A 25,360-nucleotide genomic window follows, 5' to 3' on the forward strand; every position below is an offset into this window, starting at 1 on the left:
CGCATGCGGCAACGTGGGGCGTGGCTTCGCGAGTCGAAGTCGAGGGGCGGGGATTTGTTTCAGTCAAATTCCATTGTCTGGTGTTCAGAAAGCAGTGGAACGTTGGAGGATGTTTGCGAGTTGCGAAGAAGTCTAAAGAGGTGCGTGGATAAGCTCTGTCTGTGTATGTTTATGTACAAGAAACCGTGGAAGACAACGCAATAAACGGTTAGCAATGGTTGACTCTGAGGGGTAGAATAAGTGATTTTTATTTTCTTAGATTTTTTTCCCCCCACAGTAAACATTTATTTTTATAAAAAAGACAAATTTATATAAAAATTAAAAATGAGAATACTTAACACTATGGAACATTTACCATGTGCCAAGAATTGATGTAAGTTCTTTTACATGTATTAAGTAATTTAATCCTCACAACAGCCTAAGCAGAAGGTACCATTACTATCATCATTTTATAAAGGAGGACACTGAGTCACAGAGGGGTCCTAAGGTCACAGAGCCAGTTAATAACAGAGCCAAGATTATAACCCAGGCCGTGGCTCCAGGATCCTTAGGAAAGTGGGTCTTAGGCTTGCCAAGAACTTTCCTTCTCATTTCTGCTACGGAAATACTACGTACTCTTAAATGCAGCCTTTGATTATTTCCCCTAGGCAACTTTTCCTAAACAACACCTCCTATATGAAGCCCCCCTAGATTGCCCATCCTTCTTCATTGCTCCTCCATATCAACACTTTTACTTGCAGAAGAATTGTAGTTGTACCACAAGAGTAGGTTCCGTTTTTTTTTTTTAAAGGGATCATTTTAAAATATACAACTCAGTGGCATTTAATTACATTCACAATGTCGTGCAATCATCACTGCTCTATGTTTACAAAACTTTTTAATGGGCTCAAACAGAAACTGTACCGATTAAGCAGTAACCCCCCATTTTCTCACCCCAGTCTTTGGTAAGTTCTTATCTACTTAACTGTCCCTATGAATTTGCCTATTTTAGACATTTCATATAAGTTGAAATATACGACGTTTGTCCTTTTGTGTCTGGCTTATTTTACTTAGCACAGTGTTTTCAAAGTTCATGTGGTAAGATGTATTAGAACTTCATTATCCATTCTTTTGTTGATGAACACGAGCTGTCTCCCACCTTTTGGCTATTGTGAACAATGCTGCAACGAACATTGGCATACAAGGATATATTTGAGTCCCTGTTTTCATTTCTTTTGGGTATATACCTAAGAGTGAAATTGCTGGGGAATATGAAAATTCTATTGCTTCGCTTTTTGAGAAACCACCAAACTGTTTTACACCGTGGCTGCACCATTTTACATTCCCACTAGTAATGTATGAAGGTTCCAGTTTCTCCACATCCTTACTGATACCTCTTATTTTCTATCTTGGTTTTTTTGTTTTTTGTTTTTTTTTTTTTTAATTATAGCCTTAGACCTCTTTTAATGGCAGTTATGGTGGTGGCCAGTTTCATACCCTCGCATCAGATGCAGCCTTGTGAATGAAGAACGCCTACTGCCACTTCATTGAGTATTATTTCCTAGACCAGGATTTCTCTACCTCTGGCGCCACCACCTAGTTCAGGTCACCCTCTTCTCTCAACTGGACATCTGCAATAACTCTACCCTTGCCTCTCTTCAGTCCATTCTCCACACAACAGAGAGATCTTTTAAAAACCCAAATCGTATTGCCTTGGTCCCCTGCTGAAACATTACAATACACTTAGAGTAAAATCCTGACTCCTTCATGTTGGCAGTTTTTTCTAGTCCCTCCCCACTCCAACAGCTTCTGCTGCTACTGTCCGCCTTGTTTCCTACACTCCAGCCATACTGGCTTCTTCCTATTACATGAGACAATCTCCTGCCTTAAGACGTTTGCATTGACTGTTCTCTCTGCCTGGAATGCTGTTCTCTCCACTCGATTAATGTCTGGCTCTTTCCCATCCTCAGGTTTCAGCTCAGATGGCACCTCTTTGGAGAATCCTCTGACCACCCTATAAACCGGCAGTGCCCATCCTGCAGTCTCTATCTCATTCTGCTTTTATTTCCGTTATAGCACTCAGCACTCTGAAAACATTATATTTCTTTATTTGGTGAACTCGTTTATAGTCTGACTAGATGTGAGCTCCAGGAAGGTGTGGGTCATGTCTGTCTTTTTCACTGCTGTATTCCTACTGCTTGGCAGATAGTAGGCATTAGTAAACATGAAGTGAATAAACGAGTGAATGTCCTTATGTGTTTTTAAAATTGTTTTTAGATGTATGTCAAGTCCACATGTCAGTGTTTGCTCAATTCAAATAGATTTCATATCAGCTCTGACTCCCTCCATCCTTACCTGAGCCCTGGAGGACAGGAACCATGTCCAACCCATCCTTGGAGGAGTACTGTAAGTGCACTGTCTATAGTGAAGGACCAGCACTTAAAAATTTCAATCCATTGCAGACTGGTACTTTTGTAAAATATAGTAAAAACGTGGCGATGTCAGTTTGCTAGAAAACTTTCTGAAAACTTATTCTCAATTTCTATAGTTATTTGTCCTGAGCAGGTAATAAACAGTTTACAAATGGGTACCAGTTGCAGTCCACATATAGTTAGTGGGTCTTCTACACTTCAGGGTCATAAAGGATTTTCCTAGGGTTTTTTTCAGTATTTTTATGGTTTCCTTCTTTCCATTTAAATTCTTGATCTATTTGGAATTTTTCCAGGGATAAGATATGAAGTATGGATTTAACTTTGTTTTTTTTTTTTTTATTCCATAGAGGCTACATAGTTGTCTCAAACCATTTATTGAATGAAATCCATTTTATCTTCGGTGATTTGGTATACCTGTTTATTGAATGCCAAGTGCCAACATGTGTTTTTTGAAATTTTTCTTGTCTTCCTCTGATTTGTGGAATTAGACACTAGTACCTAACAGTTTTAATTAGTAAGGCTTTATAGTACATTTACTACTTGATCAGGCATGTTCAGTAATGTTTTCTGTTAATGTTTCCATAAGAATTTTAGACATGGCTCATCTAATTCCAAAACAAAATCCTGTTTATTTTTCTATTGGGCTCTCATCAAATGTCTTAATGATACAGAGTCTTGCTAGGCAAGAACATAGCTTATATTTCTATTTGTTCAAGACTTTCTGTGTCCTTCTGTAGAATTAAAGTTTTTTCTTCACATAGATTATACATTGTTATTATAAAGTTTATGCTTATGAAATTTTTTATGACTTTGTAAATGGGGTCTTCCATTATATCTTCTAAATGTTGTCACCCTAAGATTCTGAAATAGCCTTAGGAGAGCAGTCTGTCTCAAATAATCTTGAGAATTACTCATCTAGACTAGCAAGTAGTTCTCAACCTTATTTTCCCTTGCAACACACAGTATAGGTAACTTTGATATGCACCAATCAATCCAACAGGGATTCAGCAGCTGATGGAAATTTATGTGTACCAGGCACTGTGTTATGGACAGGAGATACCAGAGTGACCAGGATAGCCTGTATGTCTGCCCTCACGGAAAATGATCACGGAGTCCTAGCCAAACAGAGCAACTCAGTAAATAATTGAATATAAGGATGCAAAGTTGTGCTAAGGGGCTGTGAGAACAAAGATAATTCATCAGGTATTAACGTCCATTAACATCCACACCCAAGGCTTCAGTGACCTCTCAGGTGATACTCACACCCGTGTCTCTTTCCTTGCATTTCCTCTGAGATCTAGACCTGCCATTTCCGCTCCCTCATAAGGAGGTAAAGTCTAATTCCCCTGCCCTTGGATCTGTACAGGCTGTGTCTTGCTTATAGCCAATGAACTACAGTGGACGTGGCTCTAGGTGACGTCCAAGACTAAGTCACATAAGGCAGTTCAGTGTGACTCTGCCTTGCTCTCTGGGATACTTACTCGTGAAGCCTTCAGCTGTCATTCCAAGGCAGCTTAAGTATTATTTAACTATTCTGATTCACAGTTAGAGGGCCCCAAGGCTGGCATGCTGTGAGAAACTCAAAGTAGCCCATGCATAGACCATGTTGATAGGCCCGAAGTCTTCATGAAGAGAGAGCAGCCCAGTCAGCGCCCAGGTGCTTTATCTGCCACTGGTCCAACTCCACATTATAGAGACCCCAGGTTAGAAGGACTTAGCCAAATTCTTTCCAGGTTCCTGACCCACATATCTATGACATTATAAAATGATTGTTGTTCTTTTAAGCCATGAAATTTGGGAGTGATTTTTTTTTTTTTTGTAACAATAGTAACTGGAACCTGGACCATGTGCTGTCCTGCCACAGGATTTTGTACATTCTTTCCCTCTACTTGGAATGCTTCCTACACCCTTTCGCCTGGTTACCACCTTCAGACCCTTTGGATCTTTGATAAACTACGATTCTTCAGGTTGCTGTGTCCCTAAACCCTGAAACTAGGGTTTCATAATACCCCATTAACACTCACTGTACCCTTCCTTCCTGTAGTTATCACAGTTGCATTTGGAGATTATCTTTCTTTAGGAAGAAAATGTAACTAACTTAAGATGCCTCTTAAGTTAGTTACACTAAATTCTGTGTTTTCCTTCCCATAAGATGAGTTATATGTATTTGTAATTAGGAATGGGAACATGCAAAGCTCATAAAAGCCCTGTGAGAAGTTGATTTTTATCTAAAAATTATACTTGTTATTTAATGTATCTATTAAAAAATAGAAAAAGAAATGAGCTATCAGCCCACTAAAAGACATGGAGGAAGCTTAAATGCATATTACTAAGTGAAAGAAGCCAATCTGAAAAGACTACATACTGCCCCATTCTACATATATGACGTTCTGGAAAAGGCAAACCTATGGAGATAGTAAGATCAGTGGTTGGGGGAGGGAGAACAGTGCTGTAGGGATGATCACCCCAGAATGACAGGTGATCAGTCACTAATAGGAACAGAGAGTTGCATGGGTTGAACAGAGCATCACACTTAGGACAGCACAATGCTAAAGAGAGTACTAGCACTTTTCAGATGTGGAGTATGAGACAGGGCATCAAACTCTAGGAATTCTCATGACCACTGGGTAAGACAGGAAATTGTTGTTTCTATTTAACTAAGGAGATAAACAGAGGCCTGGCTGTATTGAGATCCAAGTCATAGAATAAAATCCAAAGTCTGGATTAGAAAAAAGAGGAATTACACTGCCTCCTGATGTAGGGAATAAGGGAAGAAAGACTGGACATCATAGGCCCATCACTTGAGTCTCCATGGGTGGTAGTAAAATGGGGCAGGACACCTCTTTTTACCTTTATTCCTTTGAAGACATTAGACAATCTCTTCAAAGCAGGGCCCTAGCTTTGGATTTAGGCAAACCAATGAGTGTGTGATCCAGACTGCTCACAGGTTAGAAAAAAAAAATCATCTTCATCAGAGGGCTGGACAATATCTGAATGTTGCTTAGTACTTTCTTGGACTAAGACACCAAAACACATTGAAAGTCCCTTGTATTTGGTTTCCTGAAATTCAGTTTCCTTTTATTTTCAAGAAGCAAAGTAAGGAGGCTTGGTCCAGAAGAGTCCTTTGTGTCTGGGGCAGGGTCCCAAAGCATTGTTTGGAGAGGTCCCTTCAGTCACAGCATTTCATATTATAAATTTATGCAAATTAAACTATTTCTTTGGAAAGCTTGAGCAATAAATTGAAATTTAGAGACAGAGAAAATAAACTTTGAACAGTGGTGAAGCAGTTCCAGTGTAAGCAGGCGAGAGGAGGCCAGGGCATCTTGTTGCCTTTTAACTCGCTGTAACAGTTACAGATTTTATTTGTTTGTGTTTAGGTCCACTAAGAACCTAAGTTCCACGAGGGCAGGGATTTTTGTCTCTTTTCCACCACAGCCTCAGCTCTTGGAGTAGTGCTTTGCACGTAGCAGGTGTTTAATAAACATTTAGGGACGGCGGAATTGAAGGAAAGAGTAAAAAGAGAAACCGAGGCAGGAGAAGGACGAAGAGGAAAACCAGAAAAACTGACGGGGTGAAGAAAGAAAAAAGGCCTAGCTCCTCTTCGCGCGGACCCCACACCTCCCAGCCGAACTACAACTCCCAGCATGCCCGAAGGCCCAGGGCAGGCCTAAGCTCAAGTGGACCAGGCCCCAGCCTGCTAGGTTCCCGGCGCGCCTTGCGAGCGCAGGCGCTGCTGCAGCGCCTGTTGGGACTTGTAGTCCAGGATGCTGGTGGGGGCTGGGGCGGGGCATGGAGGCTGGCGGGGGCTGGGGGCGGGCACAGGCCCCTCCCCCGTCACTTCCTGCGGGGCTGCGGGCGCCAGAGCGGCTCTTCAGCGTTTGCGCCGGCAGCGGCCGCGTCAGATTCGGCTCGGTCTTCCTCTGACCCCCGGCCCGGCGGCGCCCGCCTTCTTTGAGGCCACTCCGCCTCTTCCCTCCCGCCGTCCCTTCCCCCTCGCCCTTCCTCCTTCCCTTCTTCGCCGCCGCCCAGGACCGCCGGCCGGGGGACGAGCTCCGGGCAGCAGCCAGGTGAGGCGGCCAGACCGGGCCTGGCGGGGCCCGCGCGGGCGCCGCGGCCGCGGGGCGGTGGGCGGCGGGTGGGGCCTAGGCCTCGGTGGGCCCGCGCGCCCTGCCTCCTTCCCCGGGCCTCACCCCCGCCCCTGGGGCCTTCCCAGAGGAGGCGGGTCCTCCTGCGCCCCCAGTGTCGGGGCGCCCCACGGCCTGGACCCCAGTCCATCCACCCCCAGAAACAGGTGCCACGCCGCTTTTCCTCATTCCTCCTCGCGCGCCGGGATGCCGAAGTTATTCCCGGGGCGGGGGCGGAGGGTCCCCGCTTCAAGTCCTTGAAGCCCGGAGCACCTAAATTTCTTCAGCTGGGTCTGTAGCATGGTAGTTAGGAACACCGCCCAGGTGTCCAGCGTGGGTACAAATAACAGCTATGACCCCTTGGGCAAGTCACTTAAACTCTTTGTGTCTTGATTGGAAAGGGGTGAATGCCATCCCTGCCTCTTAAAGCTGTTATGGTTCAGTGAATTGGGGCGCGTAAAACGCTTATCAGAGAGTGCCAGACCCACAGCATGTCCCAATAAACAGTCTACATAATTTATTAGCGTGATGTTAAGGTACAACAGGGTGGGTAGAGTGGACGGAAGTTGACCCGTCTCCCCATTTGGGCTTCCTTAGAGGCAGGAATGCTGAGCGTGCCCACCGTCGGCGCCGGTTTATTGTTTTGGGTTGTTAATATCAGAGAAGGGTGTACGTTTAATTGGGACACTGTAAGTAGGTAATCTGTAAAACATAGTTACTGTTATTTCTGTCTCCGCTGAGCCAGCTGCAAGATTTTCACCAGCTCTTTCAGTATGGTCAACCTTTTCATTTTTCCTATCCGACTTCTTGTTGTCATTTCATTTCTGGGCACGTTGCTGGCAGAAGCTTTTCTTGAATTCAGCAAACCTTTCTGGAGCACTTGGTGTGTGTCATGCTCAGGAGGGGGGCGTACGGAGCTGGAAAATGTCTGTTTTTTTCTTGCGCTGCATCTCTGACTTCTAACTTTTTTTTTTTTTCACTGCAGCTGCTTTAATTCCCTCCGTCCCTGTTGGCCGACTTTCCTTTTAAGCCCTTGCCCCACCTCCGTGTCGCAGTATTGCTTATGTGGAAGTTTTCTTCTGTTCCGGGGAAGATGTGTTCTTCAGTCTGTTCTGCCTCTGTTCTCTGGCTGTGGGGACGTTTTTAAGGTCACTCTTCCCTTTTGCTTGTAGCTTTAATTGTTTAGAGGGTGGTGGAAAGAGAGTTGTTAGACCAGTTTTTTGGTTGATTTCAGGCCTTCAAAAATCAGTGTGCTTACCAAATGTAAATTGCATTGCTGCTTGTCGAAGTAAAACTGAAAATACAGTTAGATTGTAGAGGGAACAGTTTCAGGTGTCCTAGGGACAGGTGGGATTTTTAAAACTGCAAATTGATTTAAGGATACACCTGAGTTTCTCTAGTTCTGTATTTGGTCGTATAGGTGTAACCTTCATTAAGGAATTGCAGCTCATGGAGGTTCAAATTTACAGATGAGTAACGAGTGTGTGTTCACGCTACTGAGTGATCCTCCTGTACATTGGATTGTTTTCGGTAGTAAATTCTTGACTGAACTGAAACTATTTTGATTTATACCCACCTTAATAACACGCATGATGCAAAGTGGCCTCCTTGTTACTGACATTTTCCTAGAATTTTCTGACACATATAGTCTTACCATCCTTTCTAGTTTAAAATCTTTGACTCTTTAAAAAAACACTTAAGCAAACTATACAAGCAACAGAAGACAGAATTGTCTTCTGCCATATTGAAAATTATAGGGAAATGTTTTAATATTGGTATATATAACCCAATTTTTAAAAGCTTTATTATGGAAAACATACAAAAGTCAAATAGTACAGAGAATCCCCACGTATTGGTCACTTAGCTTTGACAATTATTAACTCATAGCCCGGGTCACTCTGTTTCATATAATACTGTCTCCCCCCAAACTGGGTTATTTTGAAATAAATCCTAAACATCATATAATTTTACCAGATTGCCTCAGACTTTTATTCTGTCACAAAATTTACTTTGATTAGAATTACAGTTCTCGTTTTGTTTGTTGGGCTTATTATCTCTTTTACATGAGTACTACATGGCAGGAAAAAATGAGCAACCGAATTAGCTCTTGATTCAGTGCTTACCTCCCTCAAAGTCATATCCAAAATACTTCCTGGCTTCTTTGTGTGCAAAAGCAGCAGTTCTTGAGCTATTAGTATCTATAATTGAAAAACAATAAGAAATATGGATCCTAAACCTGTTTTGGTAGACATCTACCTGTTAAACCATTTTTAATGGAGAATAACTTTGTGTCAAAGTTAAACAACAGTTAATAATTCATAATGAAACTTTCAAAGTTTCTTTACAGTCCTGTGTATTGCTGTTACCTTACGTTAAGAACTAAACAAAGAATATTTGATTTCAAAACTCTGTGGTAGAATTATTTTCCAAAGACTACCTTCCCATTGGCTGTATTTACAAATTTAGGACGTATGAATGCACAGCATAGATGTTTATGTTTTTCTTGTCTAAAAGGAGATCTTTCCTACAATGGAAGTTGACAGGAATATATTTTCATTATTACTTAATTTTCACATTTCTGGTCATGAACAGTTTTCTAGCTTTTAGATCTGTAATACTGTATTTTCAGTTGCATAGGTTTATTTTTGAGCTTGATCAGGTACAGTGAAAGTGTATGTTTTAGTTATTAAAACCTGGGAGATGGGGAAGGGATATGCATACCTCTTAAAATTAACTTAGGAGGGAAAAAAACAATTTGGTGTCTAAGAAAGGACACAAAATGTACTTTATTTAAAAAAAAAAAATGCCTAGTGCTTCCCAGTAGGCTTAAAGTAAAACTTTTAAGTATTTGAAATTATTACCATAAATACAATTTGTTCAGACTAAATTGCTCTCTTTTAAGATTCAGCCAGAAAGTTCATTTAAATACAGATTATCTTAAGTTTGGAAATGAGCATGAGTATTAGAACTCCCCCACCTCCCCACCCCATTCTGAAGTCCAGTCGTTAACATTATTCTGGGTGTAATCATTAAACTTGGGGCTGTCCTGAGTCACTTCATGCTGAATCTCTCCCCAGTGAAAACAGTGAGGAAGGTATTTAACAAAGGAGGTACAGAGTGCGTCTCAGCTTGTAGAGCAACTTTCTCTGATGTTCTTTTACTGGATAAAGCGAGAATGAAATTTATTGGCATAAAGGTGAAACTTTCATGAAAAAAGATATGTTTTTGTAGGATGTCATAAGTCAGTTCCAGGGCCTTGTTTTTATGAACCTCTAAACTGGATCATCTAATTCGTTGTCCTACTTAGTGACACAGAATTGCTCAATTTAGGGAAATGTAAACTTTCAAGTGAGAGCTTTGGGGGTTGCTTTCTTTCTCTCAGAATGGAATTTTGGAGACTTCAGAAGTGTTTAGAGAATTTTGTGACAGATTTTGTTTCACATTAGACCTGTGACAGGTTGTTTTAAATTAACTTCTGGTGATGGGAAACCTTTGTGGTGAAAATCCTTCTGAGCTTTCCCTTAAATAAAATGTCATCAAAATCAAGGCTATAGCATTTGTGCTATTGCCAAAAATATAATTTACAAGGTAGAGCTTTAACTATATGTGAAGACATGTTGGTTGCTATGGTTGGTTTTACCCAACATTATGAAAAATTTCAAATATATAACAAAGTTTAAAGACTTTTATCATACACTTTTATATCTACCACCTGTCCTCTGCCATTAACATTTTTTACTACACTTGTTTTATCACATGTCTATTCTGTCTCTCTTCATTAATCCATTTTATTTTCAATACATTTCAAAGTAAATTGCAACACCATATTAAATACTTAAGCATGTGTATCTACCACAGTTAATAATTTTAAATTGAGACAGTTCTGTATGGTGGTATTCCAAAATCTTTAAAAGCCAAGAGCTTTGTTGATTTTTGTTTTCAATTTTGCTTCGACTCCAGAACTCTTTGCTTTTTAAAGGAAATTGTTTAATGAATTTTTCACTCCAAGGTGTGAATATCGATAAATCAAGTATTGCAAAGCTTGAATAATGTTGACCATATTTTTGTTCTCACTTATTAAGGAGATAATAGGATAATACATAGCTAGGTCGATCTCAACAAATGCCACCAGATAGATGGCTTGGATATCTGTTTTGCCCACAACTTAATGCTCCAAACTAAAAAACCTTATCAAAGAATATTATTATTTAAAAAATGTTAAAATGGTGAAATTATTGCAGATAGCTTAATTTATTTTAAAAATGTTTACGTTCTCATGATAGTGAATAAAGTTGTTGTGAAATTGATTTATGTCACCAGGTAAGTAGAGGTAGAAATAAATTCTTTGTAAACAATTTTCCGGAATTACATACATTCATTTATTTGTTAAAGGAGTATATTCAGGGGGCTCCCTCACAGTGTTTATTGAAAGCAAAAGTAGGGGGAAGGCAGATAGGGATAAAAGGCAGTCAAACATGGTAACAAGGAAATTTAACTTTGTGTGGTGAACACCCATAATGGAGTATACATATGACATTGAACACTTGAAACTTATTTAATTTTATTAACCAGTGTCACCCCAATAATTTAAAAACAAAAATAGAAAAATTTATCCAAGAAAGTATTTGTTTTTGATTAAAATTAGTCTTTTAAATATTAAATTTGTGGCTCATCTGCTTCTCTTAAATCCGGAATATAATTTAGAAGTGTGACGAATTTGTGAGTTTATAATAGTAATGGAAACAAAACAGGCCATTTTATTATAATACGACACAGAGGTCATAATTGTCCTTGGGGTTTTTTGTTTTTTGTTTTTGTTTTTTTTGGTCATGTCTACCAGACTACAAAGTCTAAGAAAATCTATTTAAGTGCCTTACGGTCTTTCCTCTAAATTACAATGATTGCTCATCACATTGATGTTGCTTTAGAACTGGTTGCCCATTGAGTGCGTTGATTTTAGTCAGCTTGTTCTCTCTTCTCATTTAAAAAAATTTTTTTACAAGTGGTATGTAGCTATAAGTTTATGTTTATAGATATTTATGTGACTGAGCACAAGATTAGTGAATTTGCTGGATAATATTTGCTACTATTTATTGAGCTCTTACCATGTGCCAGGTTAGAATTACAGGGTGAGGGTTGTTTGATGCAGGAAAGGAATCTGAAATGTCACATCGAATTTAACATAAAAGCTGCAGTTCATTGAGCTCTTTCTTTGCTCCAAGGGTTAAAGTAGACGATTGGTGTTGTATTTCTGATACTTGTAAAGGTTTGCAGAGGAAGGGCCATAATAGCTGAGACTACTGAGGTTTGTCTGTGAGGCCAGGTAACTGGCATGGGGTCCTGAGCCGTTGAACCACACTTTATCTCTAATTATGCTCATGTGCTTTTTGTTTAGGAAAATTTGTTCCCCTATTCTCCCACCCACCACAGCTAGGATGAATTTTGTTCACTAGAATTTTAGACCAATTTGGAAAAAAAAAAGTCTGGTTCAGTAATTCAGTTTTTAAAAATAAAACCTCTTTGTCATTCCCATGAAATAGTTTGAAGATTTACAGTTTATTTTTGTTTGCTGTAATAGATTGATGCAGTCAAATTAAACTAAAACTTCTAAGCTGATTCAAAGGTTGGGGGTGGTGCTTAGAAGTAAATGGGGAAGGACAGTGTTTCAGTAACCTTTGTGTTGAAGGAGGCTCTCGTTCATGCTGTAATCTTTCATGAAGTGTGTTAAAAATGGTTTATTAACTGCAGACAAGATTGTTTCCAAGAAAATTAATATAATTTAGAATTACGGTATTCTGCTTTATTTGTAAAGAGTTAGCTGAGCTTTAATTAACTTTATAGAGTTGTGTGGTTGTTGCTCTCTTTACTTTCCAGTCATTGCTGGAAACATCTATTTTCTAGCTCACAGTATTGGGAATATTTAATATAACTTTTTGTTTGGTATTGAACTGCCTGCTGAACAATTTATTTTCTTTGAATCAATGGTCTCCTGAATAAGAAGCCTTTAGTTCTCTCCCAAAGCAGTAATCTCTTGCGGCTAGTCTGAAAAGCCTAGATCAATGAAATTAAATGTGCCTTTGGATTTGGGGTTTTAGTGAGATGATGTGTTAGTTTCCATTCTGTGTTTAACCTTAATTGAGGCGACCTTATAGTCCGTAATGGCGTATGTCTTATTAAGCAATAAAAGGTGTTGGAAATGTGTCTTTTCTGGGAATGAAATGAGCTGATAATGCTTCTTAAGTTAGTAACATATTGGCTCTCCTCAGGCATGAGCTTTATGATCTGACCAGATTTTGTCTGATTTTCTTACATTTTTGCTTTTTTGAAGTCCTTGCTTTCTATAGATTAAAATTAACTGAGGCATGAATTTTCTACACTTGCAGATTCCACCCTCATACAAATAGGGCCATTGTCTGCTGATGACATTGTGATTTTGTCCAAAATGCTAGGCAGTCCTTTCCTCTGTCAGAAAAAAAATAATTTATACATAATGATAAGTCTGACTTTGCTTGGAGGCTTATGTTCTTTGTAACGCAGTTTAACGAACCCACTCATTGGGGCTTTATGGCCTTTTACCTAAATGACAGTCAAATGCAGTTAGGTAAATAAGTTTCCTTTTGGTTGTAGTTGAGTGAACCTTTACAACCTGGAACATTTAAAGTGTGACGGCTTTTAGGTAGTAGTTTGCCTATCAACTGAGTATTTATCAATTTAAGCACCAAACATAAAAAAGAATAAAGTAAAAAAAAAATTTTTGGGGGGGGGATAAGTTTTTAAGTTTGCTACATTTTTCTCTTAGTGTGTTTATAACATGGTTTATTAATTTTATGACAGGTACCATTTGCCCTAAGAAAGTGATGTTTAACAGCTAACGTTGGTGTGACATATTACAGCTTACAAGCATTTCATCTACATTACCAGTTAATTCACTCAAGTATCGTATGATTATCATTTTATTAATCGTCTGAAATTGGTCGTGGTCACCCCATTTAATACAGTAAAAGGTTGAAGCCTACAAGTGTGACTTGGCTGGGGTTTATTCACCTGAGCACCAAGGTCGTGACCCCAACTCAGATCCACAATCAAGAATTTTATCCACCACACCCAGACAGCCATGTGCTAGCTGGTTGGCCCTTACTCTAACTCAACATTTTGCAGCTAAGCTCTTTGATGTTCTTTTTGTCTTCCGTAGTTATGAAGTGATATATGTTATAACTGATTTGTTACTACTAATTAAAATGCCACTGTGAATTATTTAAATTTGTGTTGGGTTTAGGGTTATTCCTGTTCAAATGTGAATCCCGTAAGGACAGAGACTACAACTTATTTGTGTGCTCCTCTTTCCCCTGTGCCTAGAATAGTGCCTACAAATAATAGGTGTTCAATAATTATTTTGAGTGAATAAAGTTTTCTTGAGTGGGAAAAAAGAAAGGAAATTTGGCTTAACCCAGTCTTTTTACTTTGCTTCTGCTTGGAGTAAGTACTGTATACATATACTGGTAATAACCATGATGGTTTTGGATTATTATTTTAAAATGGTCGGAGGATTTCAAAAAATGTTTACTCATGGAAGTGTGAATATGTATGTGACTCTCAGCTGTCACTTGTGTAAAGATGTTTGAAATCCTAATGGTTGCAGACTGCTGTTTTTTTTTCCCCTTCCCCTTTTTACTTTGAGTTGTTGACGGTTGTTTCTTACTGTTGTCATGTATTTGTCTGCCATGAGCAGATCTTTTTTTTTTTCCAATCTAATTCTTTAACTTCTGGTTTGGGCTAGAAAACCGCATACCCAAACCTACCATAATTGTTCAGCATAGATAGGTTTGAATTGAGGGAAGTCCATTGGTAAAAGGCTTGCTTGGGTTCTGATGTGTGATCTTAGACATCTGTTTGGGCTGCACAGAGGCTTTTTTTCAGTTCCCTTTTATGCTTGTCTTTTCAATGGGTGAGATTATGGAACAAAGGGTTCTAGATTGGAAGGTTGTTAGTCTAGTACATTGTTTACAAAAAGAACTTGAGTTGTTAAAATCTAGTACATTGTTTACAAAAAGAACTTGAGTTGTTAAAATACCAGAGGATGAATTAGAGCCCATGATTTTCTAGAATCATTTGGACAGTGATCAGCTACTTTTTATTGTTTATTAAGTCACAGTAGCAGTGAGAAATTGAAATGAGCAAAATTTATGTTGTAAAAAAGCAAATAGCATCTCAAGGTAAGGAAATCTATTTGCTACTGACTGCTAGCATTTAAAAAAGGAGACCCTCTAGGTGAACCAGACCTGAGAGTTGGAGAATTAAACTTTTATGCCACTTGAAATCCAGTTCTAATGAATGATTATGATTTGGATTTATTAGAGGTAATGTGCTTTTTCATATTTTGCAATTTAATGTAAGAATATTTATGTACAGAGTGCCTTTTGGTAAAATTTCCTGTGTAATTGTATTTGCATCACCAAGCACATGGCAAGGACATTTACCAATAAAATATTTAGCCAATAGTTAAAAGTTTAAAGATTAGGCTTGTGTAATCAGGCAGTATTTGATGTCCATTTCTTTTCTTTTTTTTTAATTCTTAGGTATCCATCACAGCTCTCTTACTAGGATGTAATTGAGACTGGAAAAGAAAATTTCTGCTGTCTCTTATGTTCGTGTTTCTGCAAAGTACTCTTTATCTAGTTCCCAGGCAGTCTTGTTTTTTGTAGATGCCGTAGTATGCTGCTTCAAGCCGTGACATCATGTTTTCAGAAAGTTCTTTACTTGTAAATTTTAGGTTTCACCAAACTTTAGCAATATGTATCTTCATTTTCAGAAAAAGTAAATTATTATTTCTTATTTTCCAGGAGTTTTCTAACCACATAACCTCTCAGACCTGAACCAAAACAACATTGTTCCTGGAGCACCTCTTTTTTAAGGTACACCTAATTTGACACTGTAATTTCAGGGCTGTTCATAATCTATAATATTTTTAAATTTTACAGTGATCGTGTGGAAAATGACTCTTACATTTGGCTGTAATATTAAAGAAAAGAGATTTTATACAGTTTGGATTTCTTTTTACTCTTGAGATTTAGTTAGAAAGTAATTAAATACAGGTAAATTGTTGGCAAGAATGTAAAACCCGCCAGCCAGCACTGCCCTATACTTTAAATGTAGAGACATGAAAATTGACCACTAAAGTTATTATTAACATCACTTTGTCAGTAAGCATCTTGGTCATAGAAACTTATAGTTGGCCTTTGATTTCTCAGACTGTTTATGTTAAACTTGGTTTTCAAACTTGTGGAAATAATTCAACGTTGTTTTCTGTCATGAGATAGGGTTATGATCAAGTTTCGTTTGCCACTGGTTGCTTGTGATCATTTAGACCAAAAATATTCCTAGGATTTTACAGTCTTTATCAGGCACCGAAAAATACACTACAGGCATTGACACTGCTTTGTGTTTTTTAGTCCTTTCCCTCTAAGAGCTGAAAGCACATGATACTGTATCTCTGAAGTAGTAATTAGTGGACAGTTAACCCAGCTTTCTTTGGGAATGAGGAAGTTGAAGCATAAGGAAATTAGAAAAGTTGTACAAAGCTCAGTGAATGGATTTACACTTATCACACTGAATCTGTGTAATAGTTTTATTTTCAAAGATCCGAATAACTTACCAAGCCTCAGGATTCCTTAAGTGTTTTATCTTTCAGATTGGTATGACTGAGGCTTTGTCAAATATCTTATTACAAAGTGATTTGGGGAAACTGAGGCACTGGGCAGTGAATTGCCAAGAATTGGATATACAGTTGCTATCTGAATTGGGAGTAGAACTGAAAGCCACAAGTTTGGTCTGATTTAACATTGTTGGTTGCTACTTAGCAGCAAGGCTGGTTTCTTAGAAACTGGGTCTTGGCACTGGTTGTTTTGCATGAAGATGATGGTAAATTCAGGCGTGTTTCTGGGTAGATGGCACATGGTTACAGACTACGATTTCCCTTTTCTGAAAGGAAAAGCCCGTTAACTGTCGCTCCCTTCTTATTCAAGAATATGTCACACAGTACTACTCTTAAAAATCTCTGGCTTATCTTGAATTCATTCTGGTTGGTTTAAAACATTTTTCTGTGTGTTTATAAGTTTAGATTTTAAAAATACTTTCGTATTTACAAAAATAATATGTTTGAGCATGGTTATTTGTAAGAATTTCTTGAAGAGGGAAGTTCGATAAGGTTTGAAAGCTAGAAAAGAAATTAAGGTTTGTAGCTTATTAGACTGAGAGGTAAATGTTTTTTTCACTTTAGTACACAGTGTGGTGTGATGGTATTTCTAAGATGAACAATTAATAATGAATTCTCTTAGGAAGTGTTTCTTTAAATGGACCACCCAATGGGTACATTTGTGTGGAAAGAAAAGCCTCCATTGCCCAGTTGGCACTGGGCCAAGTGTGAGACAGGGGCCACATTCACTCGTTTGTATTGGATGCAAAGGTCTTGAACAGCCTGGGTTGTTTCCAGGCATTATTTCTGGCTGATTTGATTGTCTTGTAAGTGATTGTGCCTCCTCAGGGCTGTCTGTCCTGTGTCTTTTCTCTCGAGCACCAAGCACATAGTGGTCTTTTTTCCCCCCTTCTTTTAAGTAGTTTGGTCATATTTCTTTTAAAGAACATTTTAGTATTGGATATTACTTGCTTGACATTGTCTTTTTGGAAATGATTATGTAGGATGATAGTGACTGCCATGTTTCTATACTTGTGGGTGCCTTGTTTACAGGAGTTTGGATAATCATTGGAGTCAATGAATAGCTGTTTCCAGGGGACAGGGGATGGCGGGAGGTGGCGGGGAGTGAGTTTACTTAGAGAAAACATACAACCACATTGCAACTAGGAAAATGTATCAGAAAAGGATCTGGCAAGTAACTGTTGAGTGTAAAGGTATTTTAGGACTATTATAGGAAAAGTGGTTTATTCCTTAACTTTTTTGTTGTTGTTGGCAATCTTTGAGAGCAGAGCCTCAAACTAAAGAAAACAGATGAATAGATTTACAGTTGGTTGCTTAAAGATCTCTCTGTCTTTGAAGAAAATATTTAACAAATAGAGTCTCACTGGAGAATGTACAGTCTGCCATGTAAGGGTTTGCATGTAATTAATACTTAATAAATTTTTATTGAATATTGAATAGATATATCTTAAAATTGCTGTTGATATTGCTAATGCTTTCTCATGGGAAGGAACTGGAGTACTCCTTTGTATCTGTGTACCATACTACATAAGATTTAATGAAGGGCTTTGATTGCATGGGAGAGATTTAGTGAAGTGTTTATGGCTATCTTAAAATCTTGTCCAGTTTTGGGATGACTCCTTTTCTTTCTTTTTTTTTAAGCACTTCTTGTCTGGAAACATCACTTATTAGATGGCAAATGATATGTCAAATATGCAAAAGTATACTTACTTCATTATAAATTATGGGTTAATCCACTTAAAAATTAGATACAAAAAATGATTTTTTTCCCATAATTGCTGAAGTAGTTGTTTCATTCTACAGTAATTTAAGTCTGTTAGTTGAAAGTGAGTCAGACTAAGGAGTACTGCAAATAGTCGTCTAAACTATTGCTACAAGGGTCTGCCTTCTCGTGTATGGTCTAGTCTTGGTAAATTCACTGCTGAGTGAGGAATATGCATTTTGTACCTAATCACTTTTTAGTACATCATGTATAATTTTTAAAAATGTTTTTGTAGAGTTCATGTGCCCATATTCCTCTTCTCTACAACCCATTAAAAAGTACTTGGCACTTGTAAAATGGAAGATGTCAGCCAAGGTGAGACTTTTTTTAAAAAAAAGTTTTTTCGTGTCACCAAGCCAAAGTTAGAACCCTGGAGGGGTGGGGGAGACTTGGAATTAGGAGTTTTTCAAAAAAGAGGTACCCATAATTCTGTCACTCCTGTTGGTGTTGTAGTGCTATGTACTCCATAAATTTAGGATTTGAGAATAAGGTGAATGTTTTCCTAAGTTGCTGTCTAAAGCTCTTCAAATAGGAAAAAACCATGGCCCCCATCTGTGCTGGAGGCAGGAGGCAGAGAAATAGCAGGACACAGGCCTAACAGTCAGAGGTGTTTCCAGTGCTCGGGAAAACTGAGGAGCCTTTGTTTCACACTTTCGACCTAACTTTACTTTGTGTAAAATATTATTCTATAAGAAGACTCCAACAAAGCATTTTGATCTCTCTCTTCAGTCCCTAATTTATCTGGTGGAAAATAATCCTTAAAGGTAAGTTTAAAGGAAAAAAACAATTTCAGTTAAGGATTTAATCTTCAGGACAAAGTACTTTTGAGCAATAGGTTCTAAATTTATACAGAAGTAATAACTCCAAAATTCCATAATTCCCCTGAACGTTGCTGTGAACTGTATAAATAGCAGTAGTGAAAAGCCTTATTTGTTCTTTGAGTTATGTGGGTAAACAACATATTTACCCCTGTCCGTAACTGTGATTGCTGCCTGCCTTCTCTTTGGGAGAGGAGCATCTGTTTGGGTAAATACTAAGCATCAGTTTTTTAGAGTCTTTTGAGATGAAAAGATTTTCTTTTCCTGTCTAAGAATATAAGCTACTTGTTATATTAGTAAGACTTTATTTTGTGGGTTAGTATATGCTGGAAACAACATCTCTGGCCCCTCTCTCCATTAGATACTAGTAGGTCCTCCTACTTGCCAGTCGTGACAACCAAGTAATGTTTCCAGACATGGTCACATGCCCTTGGGGAGCCAAATTACCCCCCTTTAAAATACTGCTTTAGATTCCCTTTTCAGGCCTAAGGATACACAGAAGTGTTAAATACCAAATGACTAAAAATATATTAGCAGATGAGTATTGTTCATTGACTTTTACTATTGGTCATGTTGTTGGAAATTAAAAATTTGTAAACAGCCTTGTTAGGAGGATTTAGCACTTTTTTATTTGTAGTTTCGAACTGCTTGTTTCAACCAATTTTTATAAAGACATAACTCCTCCAGGTGAACTTGCAGTTAACATTTTTTGGGGACAGTCTTAATTAAAAGCCTGTTCCCTTTCTCCACTTCCAGAAAACCTATGCATTTACGTCTCTGATGGAAATACTGGCTGTGGGCCTGCCCGTAGACTGCCTTAGCCAAAAAGATCCCTGTGGGGCCCCCTCCCTTTCTAAATTTAGTTCATTCATTCAGTCTCAGACTCTCAGAGCCACCCAGGGCGGAGTCGAGTTGCTCCTTCTGGGATACAGGCAAACTCTGAAACAAACACTTTGCTTTGGCTATTTTTTGACCTGTGACCTGTGATTGGTATCCTGAAGTTGTGAGTACACTGTAAATGACTTTTTTTCTTCTTTTGGTAGAAAAATGCCCTCAAGGCCACACTTAGAAAGAGGAAAGGGGTGAGTAAAAGCAGGAGGGAGAAGATTGAGAGGGAAATATTTCTATTTTGGCAACTGAAGGAAATGAAAGCAAGGAAACAAGGTCATAGCTGACTTTAAACGGTTCTGGACTTGTTTTCTGGACACTGGCAGCTCGTCTGGGAAGACCATTATCTAGATCTTCAGCGGAGCTCTGTTATTTTGCTCCGATTCCAAGAGTAAACAAGGAACCTCTGCAGTATCGGGCGATTTTGTTGAATAGGGAAATGTTTATGCCTCTATGATCCAACGTTGTATTTCAGCTGGGGTTTTGCTTTGTTGTGAGTTTTGCGGTCCTGTTTTTGCTCTCAGCAAGAGAGAATAATGTGCCAGGACTCTTCAAGTAACTTAATTGCTTTGGTCATTCATCTCTTTCTAGAAGTCCAACTTTCATTAAAAATTGTTTTGAGACTTGTATAAGGTTAGAATGACAGACGATTACTCTCATAAAAGTTCTAATTTGTTAGCTTGCTTGTTTCTTTTTGGTTGGCTATTTCTGTTCTTTGTTGCTACTGGTTATTTTTGAGTACTTTTGCCTTCAGTATTTTCAGCTTTTTGAAGGATGGGCATGAAAATGAGCAGAATTATCCTTAATTTTTGACTTGTGGAGAAATTGAAATGTAATATTTAGAAATAATGCCTTTGGAGCTTACAAGCCGCAGTAAACCAATTTTCTCTGCTTTCCAGGTTCTACCCCCACCAGCCACAGCAATAAAATTGTCAGTCTGAAATTCGTTCCTCTCTCATACATCTTCTTCACTCTTCCTTTTAATAGTACAAATACTATAGTATAGTCTTTGCTAGTCAGATAATTTCTCAGCATCGAGAGCAGTGATGTGGGTGCAACAGTTTTCTGGTTTGGGGTCCGTAACTAAATGAGATCATCTCAGACCTCTAAGAAAACCATTATAAGGGAAAAAAACAAGTGAGAAATTCTTCAGTCAACTTAAAGGAAAGTTCTAAAGGTGCCACTCTGAGCACCAGGCGCTTAAATAGAAACCGTGTTTACATTCGCTTACTAATGATGTTACAACCCAGTTTGCTTTCAGCTGCTTATAATTCTGAGGCTAGAAGCCTTTACCATATTCCATATACTATGGAAAAACTGCTCCGTATTTTTAAATTTGCATTTTGAATATAAGCTGCAGTTTGTAATTCTTAATATTCAACAATAAATATTACACTTTACTGATTTCTTCATAAAATGAACATGCAGAGCATGTGGGTGTTGTAAGTCATTTAAAAACACTGTGAGCAAGTCACAGGGCCAGGAACCTTACTGTATACCAAGGATAAACGCAGTTTTGATACATCAACATAGCTACATGCTAATTCGGGCTATTTTCATACTTGAGTAGGTGACACCAATTTTGACTGAATATTGGCAATTACATATCTCCTCTATAATTTACCTTTTTATTTTCTTTCCCTTACAACTTTTAGGTAGAACTTTAGACTTCATAGCACTGAATTAACCTGCACTGAAAGCTGTTTACCTGCACTTGTCACTTTTGTTCAAAGTGACCATGTCTCAAGTTCAAGTGCACGTTCAGAACCCATCTGTTGCTCTCTCAGGGAGCCAAATATTGAACAAGAACCAGCCTCTCCTCTCACAGCCTTTGATGAGTATTCCTTCTACTGCTAGCTCTCTGCCCTCTGAAAATGCAGGTAGACCTATTCAAAACTCTGCTTTACCCTCTGCATCTATTACATCCACCAGTGCAGCTGCAGGTAAGCGTATGAATCCAAGTGTCTTCTGTTTCAAATGTTTTCTCAGCCTGTTTTCCAAATTGATAAGTAGATTGCAGATGTAGAGAGCTCTCATATTCACTTTCAAGAAGCAGACGAAAGATTAGCACTCAAGCTTCTTTATCCCAGATATCAAACACTTGGTTGTGTATTGGGTTGATGGAGCCCTTAGTTGATAGCATTTCAAAGTGTGAAAAAGAGAGGTGAAAACTAAACTATGAAGACATGTCTATTATAAAGTGATGGCTGGCAGAGAGAATTGAAAAATAAATACCACTTTGGATATTTATCGTTATATGGGAAAATTCTGCTTTTAAAATTATTTCCCAGAATGGACAAAGAACACTTACAGTTGTAAGCCCCCTTTTTGTATGTAAGATTTTATCCCAAGCAGGGGGCAGCCAGATTTATTGGCAAGCAAAAGAGTGCATTAACATTCTTTAATTGTTATTTTGAATAAGTTTCAGTTGTAGAGTTTCCAAAGGTAGTTCAGAGGTCATATTGAGTACTAATTAGAGATTTAACAAAGAAACAGATTTTTTAAAAGGAAATAAGTTTTAGGAGCATTCAAGTCTGATTATTAGGAAACTAGAAATGAACTAAATCTGCTCATTGATTAGAAAAGACTTTGAAACACCAGAATAAAACTAAAAACAGTATTCTGCTCCCCACCCCCAAGTAGCAAAACCAGTTAAATGGAGTGTAGCCTGGGTGTCTCCATGCCAGAGTCACCTTACAAGAAATTCCTCTCAGCCCCTTATATTTGACAATTTCCCTTTAATCTCATTTCCTTTACTTCGTAAATCTGTTTTTAGAGTGTTAGCTTGTCCCATTTTCAGCCGCATGGCTTTATCACACTTCCTCTAGACTTCTTTGGACTGGCTCACCAGGTAGCAGTCTTGACTGGTCATCGTCTCTAGAGCTTCCCTTTTCCCCACATTTGTCATTTGAGATTGTCTTAAAAGCCAGTGGCGCTATTTCAGTTCTCTGGGATTTATTGCTTTTTCTTCTAATGTGTTCTTATAGCCACATCCTATTGACTTTGTAAAACTCCTGCCCATGAAGGCTATTTTATTTTACTTCTATAATTTTCAGAAATAGTTAAGGTCTGAGGATGGCAGCCTCTGGAGGACTCACAGGAATGAGAAGTGTGTGGAAAACGACAGTCATTGTTTGAGAAATGGGATTGGCATGTTGAGTTTGTGAAATAACGAACAGGGTAGAGCTGACAGCTGTTGTGGTAACCAGTGTGTCTCTGCTCAGAAGATCTTGTTATTCCCTTGGTCGGTTATAATAGCATTGCTTCATCCGCTTTCAGATCTTGCTTGCCTGCTGTGGTTTAGTTATTATCCTGACTTCTACTCTCTCTATTAAAGACACCCTCTCCTAGGTTACCTGGCCTCATCTGGTTCAGAAAAGAGCCCAGCTGTCTTCAGGCATGTTCCCCCAGTGTGGTTTGAAGTTTCGCATCACCGCTGCTCTGTATCCTTAGACCTTTAGTTTTTCCCTCTTTTTTCATATCCCTGGGAGAGCAGCAGTCTGCATACCGCTAGTTGACTTCAATGGTCTTATATATTATTTTTCAGTTCCTTCTAACATGGCACACCCCAAAGAGAAAACCCCAATGTGTCTTGTGAATGAGTTAGCCCGTTTCAGCAAGATTCAGCCTGAGTATAAGCTTTTGCGTGAGCAAGGTCCAGCTCACTGTAAGGTAAATATTGTCCATACTGCTCGTGCACATATAACCCACCAGCAATGTTTTCTGTCTTTTTATACTATTGCAAGTGGTGTCGCTATTCAAAACACATATTTTCAAACTCCTGAAGTTGTCTTAAAGAGATGCAAAAGTATAGATTTTTGGCGAGTTGCTGCTTTTTTCATCTTTGTAGAATAGGTCAAATTAAAGATATGCTTTTATATGGAATATTTGGCTTTTAAAGCTTCAGTTGGTATGTCATGGTTTAGGATTCTGAATAGAGATAATTCCCAAGCAACGGTGAATGATTTCCTATGAGTTTCCCAGGCTCTGGGCCTCCTGACTACACCCTGTCTCTAGTTCCTTTCCTGCTTGTTTGCACATGCACCTTAGACATGGCAGGGAGAGAGGTGAACGGGAAATTATTTTTGCCACTTTTAGCAATCAGATAAAGGGTTTGAAGATGAGAGGTAGAAGTCAGTCTCAGAATGTTTTAGATTGTTTCTGGTGTCAATTATATTTGTCATTCCTCTTACCTTAGAGAATGAAAGACTGACTGTAATTTGAATTTTCACTATTTATTATTCAGTTTTTTATGCTCGTTCAATATCAGTGCTAATGTACATCTTGAAACATAAGTGTTTGCATATCTGGCTTTGTCTTTTGCAGGTGTACTATGAAAAGATATGAGAAAAAAGGAATTTGTCCTCTATTTCTGATCTTAGCCTTACAGATACATAATATAATTAAGGTTGAGTTGTCTCTTTATGCCTCATTTTTCTTGATATGCAAACCTCAAGCCTCAAATGATACCAAGTTTCTCTTTTCATTTGACTAAAAGAAACATGAGCCACTGTCATAAATAGGCACCATAGTGTAGCTCGGTTAGGTGGATTGGCCTTTGGATTCAGACAGATCTGGGTTTGAATCCTGGCTTCTAATAGCTATGTGACCTTGGGCAGATTACTACCTTTTTTGAACCCCAGGTTCCTCATTTATAAAATGAGGATAATAATACCTACCAAATAGGTCTATTGTGAATATTCAGTAAGAAGAATATATGTTAAAGTCTGGAGCACAATGCCTGGCATTTAGTAAATGCTTAAGAAATGGTAGCTATTATTATTAAGCGTTTAAGAATTATGCATTTAAGAAAAACAGGAATTTCCCACTCACATGAAGCTAGTTTTAACATTATTCTAAAGCATAATTTGAAATGTTTCTTTACTTTTAGGAGACAATTAGTCATTTTTTATAACTGTTTTGTTCCTTCTGCAGGATTTTTTTTTTTGCAGAGCTTAACTTTGGGATTCCGTTCATTAACCGTACTGATATTTTTAAAATGTGTACTTTGTCACTTTAGTACTTTAGGTAATATGGCTATGTGTTCCATCTATAACTGCATTTTTTTTTTTAACCTGCTATGTGTTCCATCTATAACTGCATTTTTTTTTTTAACCTGCAAGTCATTCAAAGAGGAAAAGTTATTCCCTTCTAGGTGACTGTTAGACTATTTAAAAAGTCAGAGGTCTGGTGGACTTCTAATTCTATCCAAACCGGGATTCTAACCTCACTACCAGCCCTCCACACAGAAAGCAGCAGAGCGTAAAAGCGCCGGATGGGGAAAGTCTTGGAGAACGGCAAGACTGTTAATGAAATTAACTCTGAATTATTTTTTTATTATTATTTCTAGCATTTTCCCCTTCAGTGTCTTTTCACGAAAGGATCATGAGCATGGCCCAGGGGCCGCACGGCACTGCAGGCTTCTGCTCTTTGACCTCTCAGGCTGGGCAAGGTTTTGAGTTCATGCTGTTGGTGATTAGATGAGTAACTTTGTGAACTGCAGCATAAATACAGGAGACACCCTATGTTTCAGAGGGGATGAGAAAGTCTTTAAGTCTTTCTAGTAGAAGCTGAGCACTAAGGGAATCCTGAAGTTAAGACCTATAAGAAAAATCAGCTATAAAGACAAGTCACCTCCATCCCTT

The 25,360-nt window shown here is 38.4% G+C and overlaps 1 protein-coding gene across 6 annotated transcripts in view; it reads left to right on the forward strand.

The window, feature by feature from the left end:
• Positions 1-116: 116 nt before the first annotated feature.
• The window catches only part of STAU1 (staufen double-stranded RNA binding protein 1), a 51,817-nt gene continuing 26,573 nt past the window's right edge, over positions 117-25,360 (forward strand). For 2 of the 6 annotated variants that reach the window (XM_016143712.2, XM_016143714.2), the window contains exons 1-3: positions 6,274-6,478; positions 15,376-15,447; positions 21,371-21,658. In XM_016143712.2, coding sequence (XP_015999198.1) covers positions 21,454-21,658 — 205 coding nt within the window. In that variant the 5' untranslated portion in view covers positions 6,274-6,478; positions 15,376-15,447; positions 21,371-21,453. Of the gene's footprint in view, positions 141-6,270; positions 6,479-15,375; positions 15,448-21,370; positions 21,659-23,262; positions 23,388-25,360 lie in introns of those variants that run through there. The other 4 variants (XM_016143721.2, XM_016143718.2, XM_016143716.2 and 1 more) reach the window with 4 other exon arrangements.

The sequence above is a fragment of the Rousettus aegyptiacus genome, unplaced genomic scaffold (assembly GCF_014176215.1).
Source record: "Rousettus aegyptiacus isolate mRouAeg1 unplaced genomic scaffold, mRouAeg1.p scaffold_m13_p_12, whole genome shotgun sequence".
In the NCBI taxonomy this organism is placed as follows: domain Eukaryota; kingdom Metazoa; phylum Chordata; class Mammalia; order Chiroptera; family Pteropodidae; genus Rousettus; species Rousettus aegyptiacus.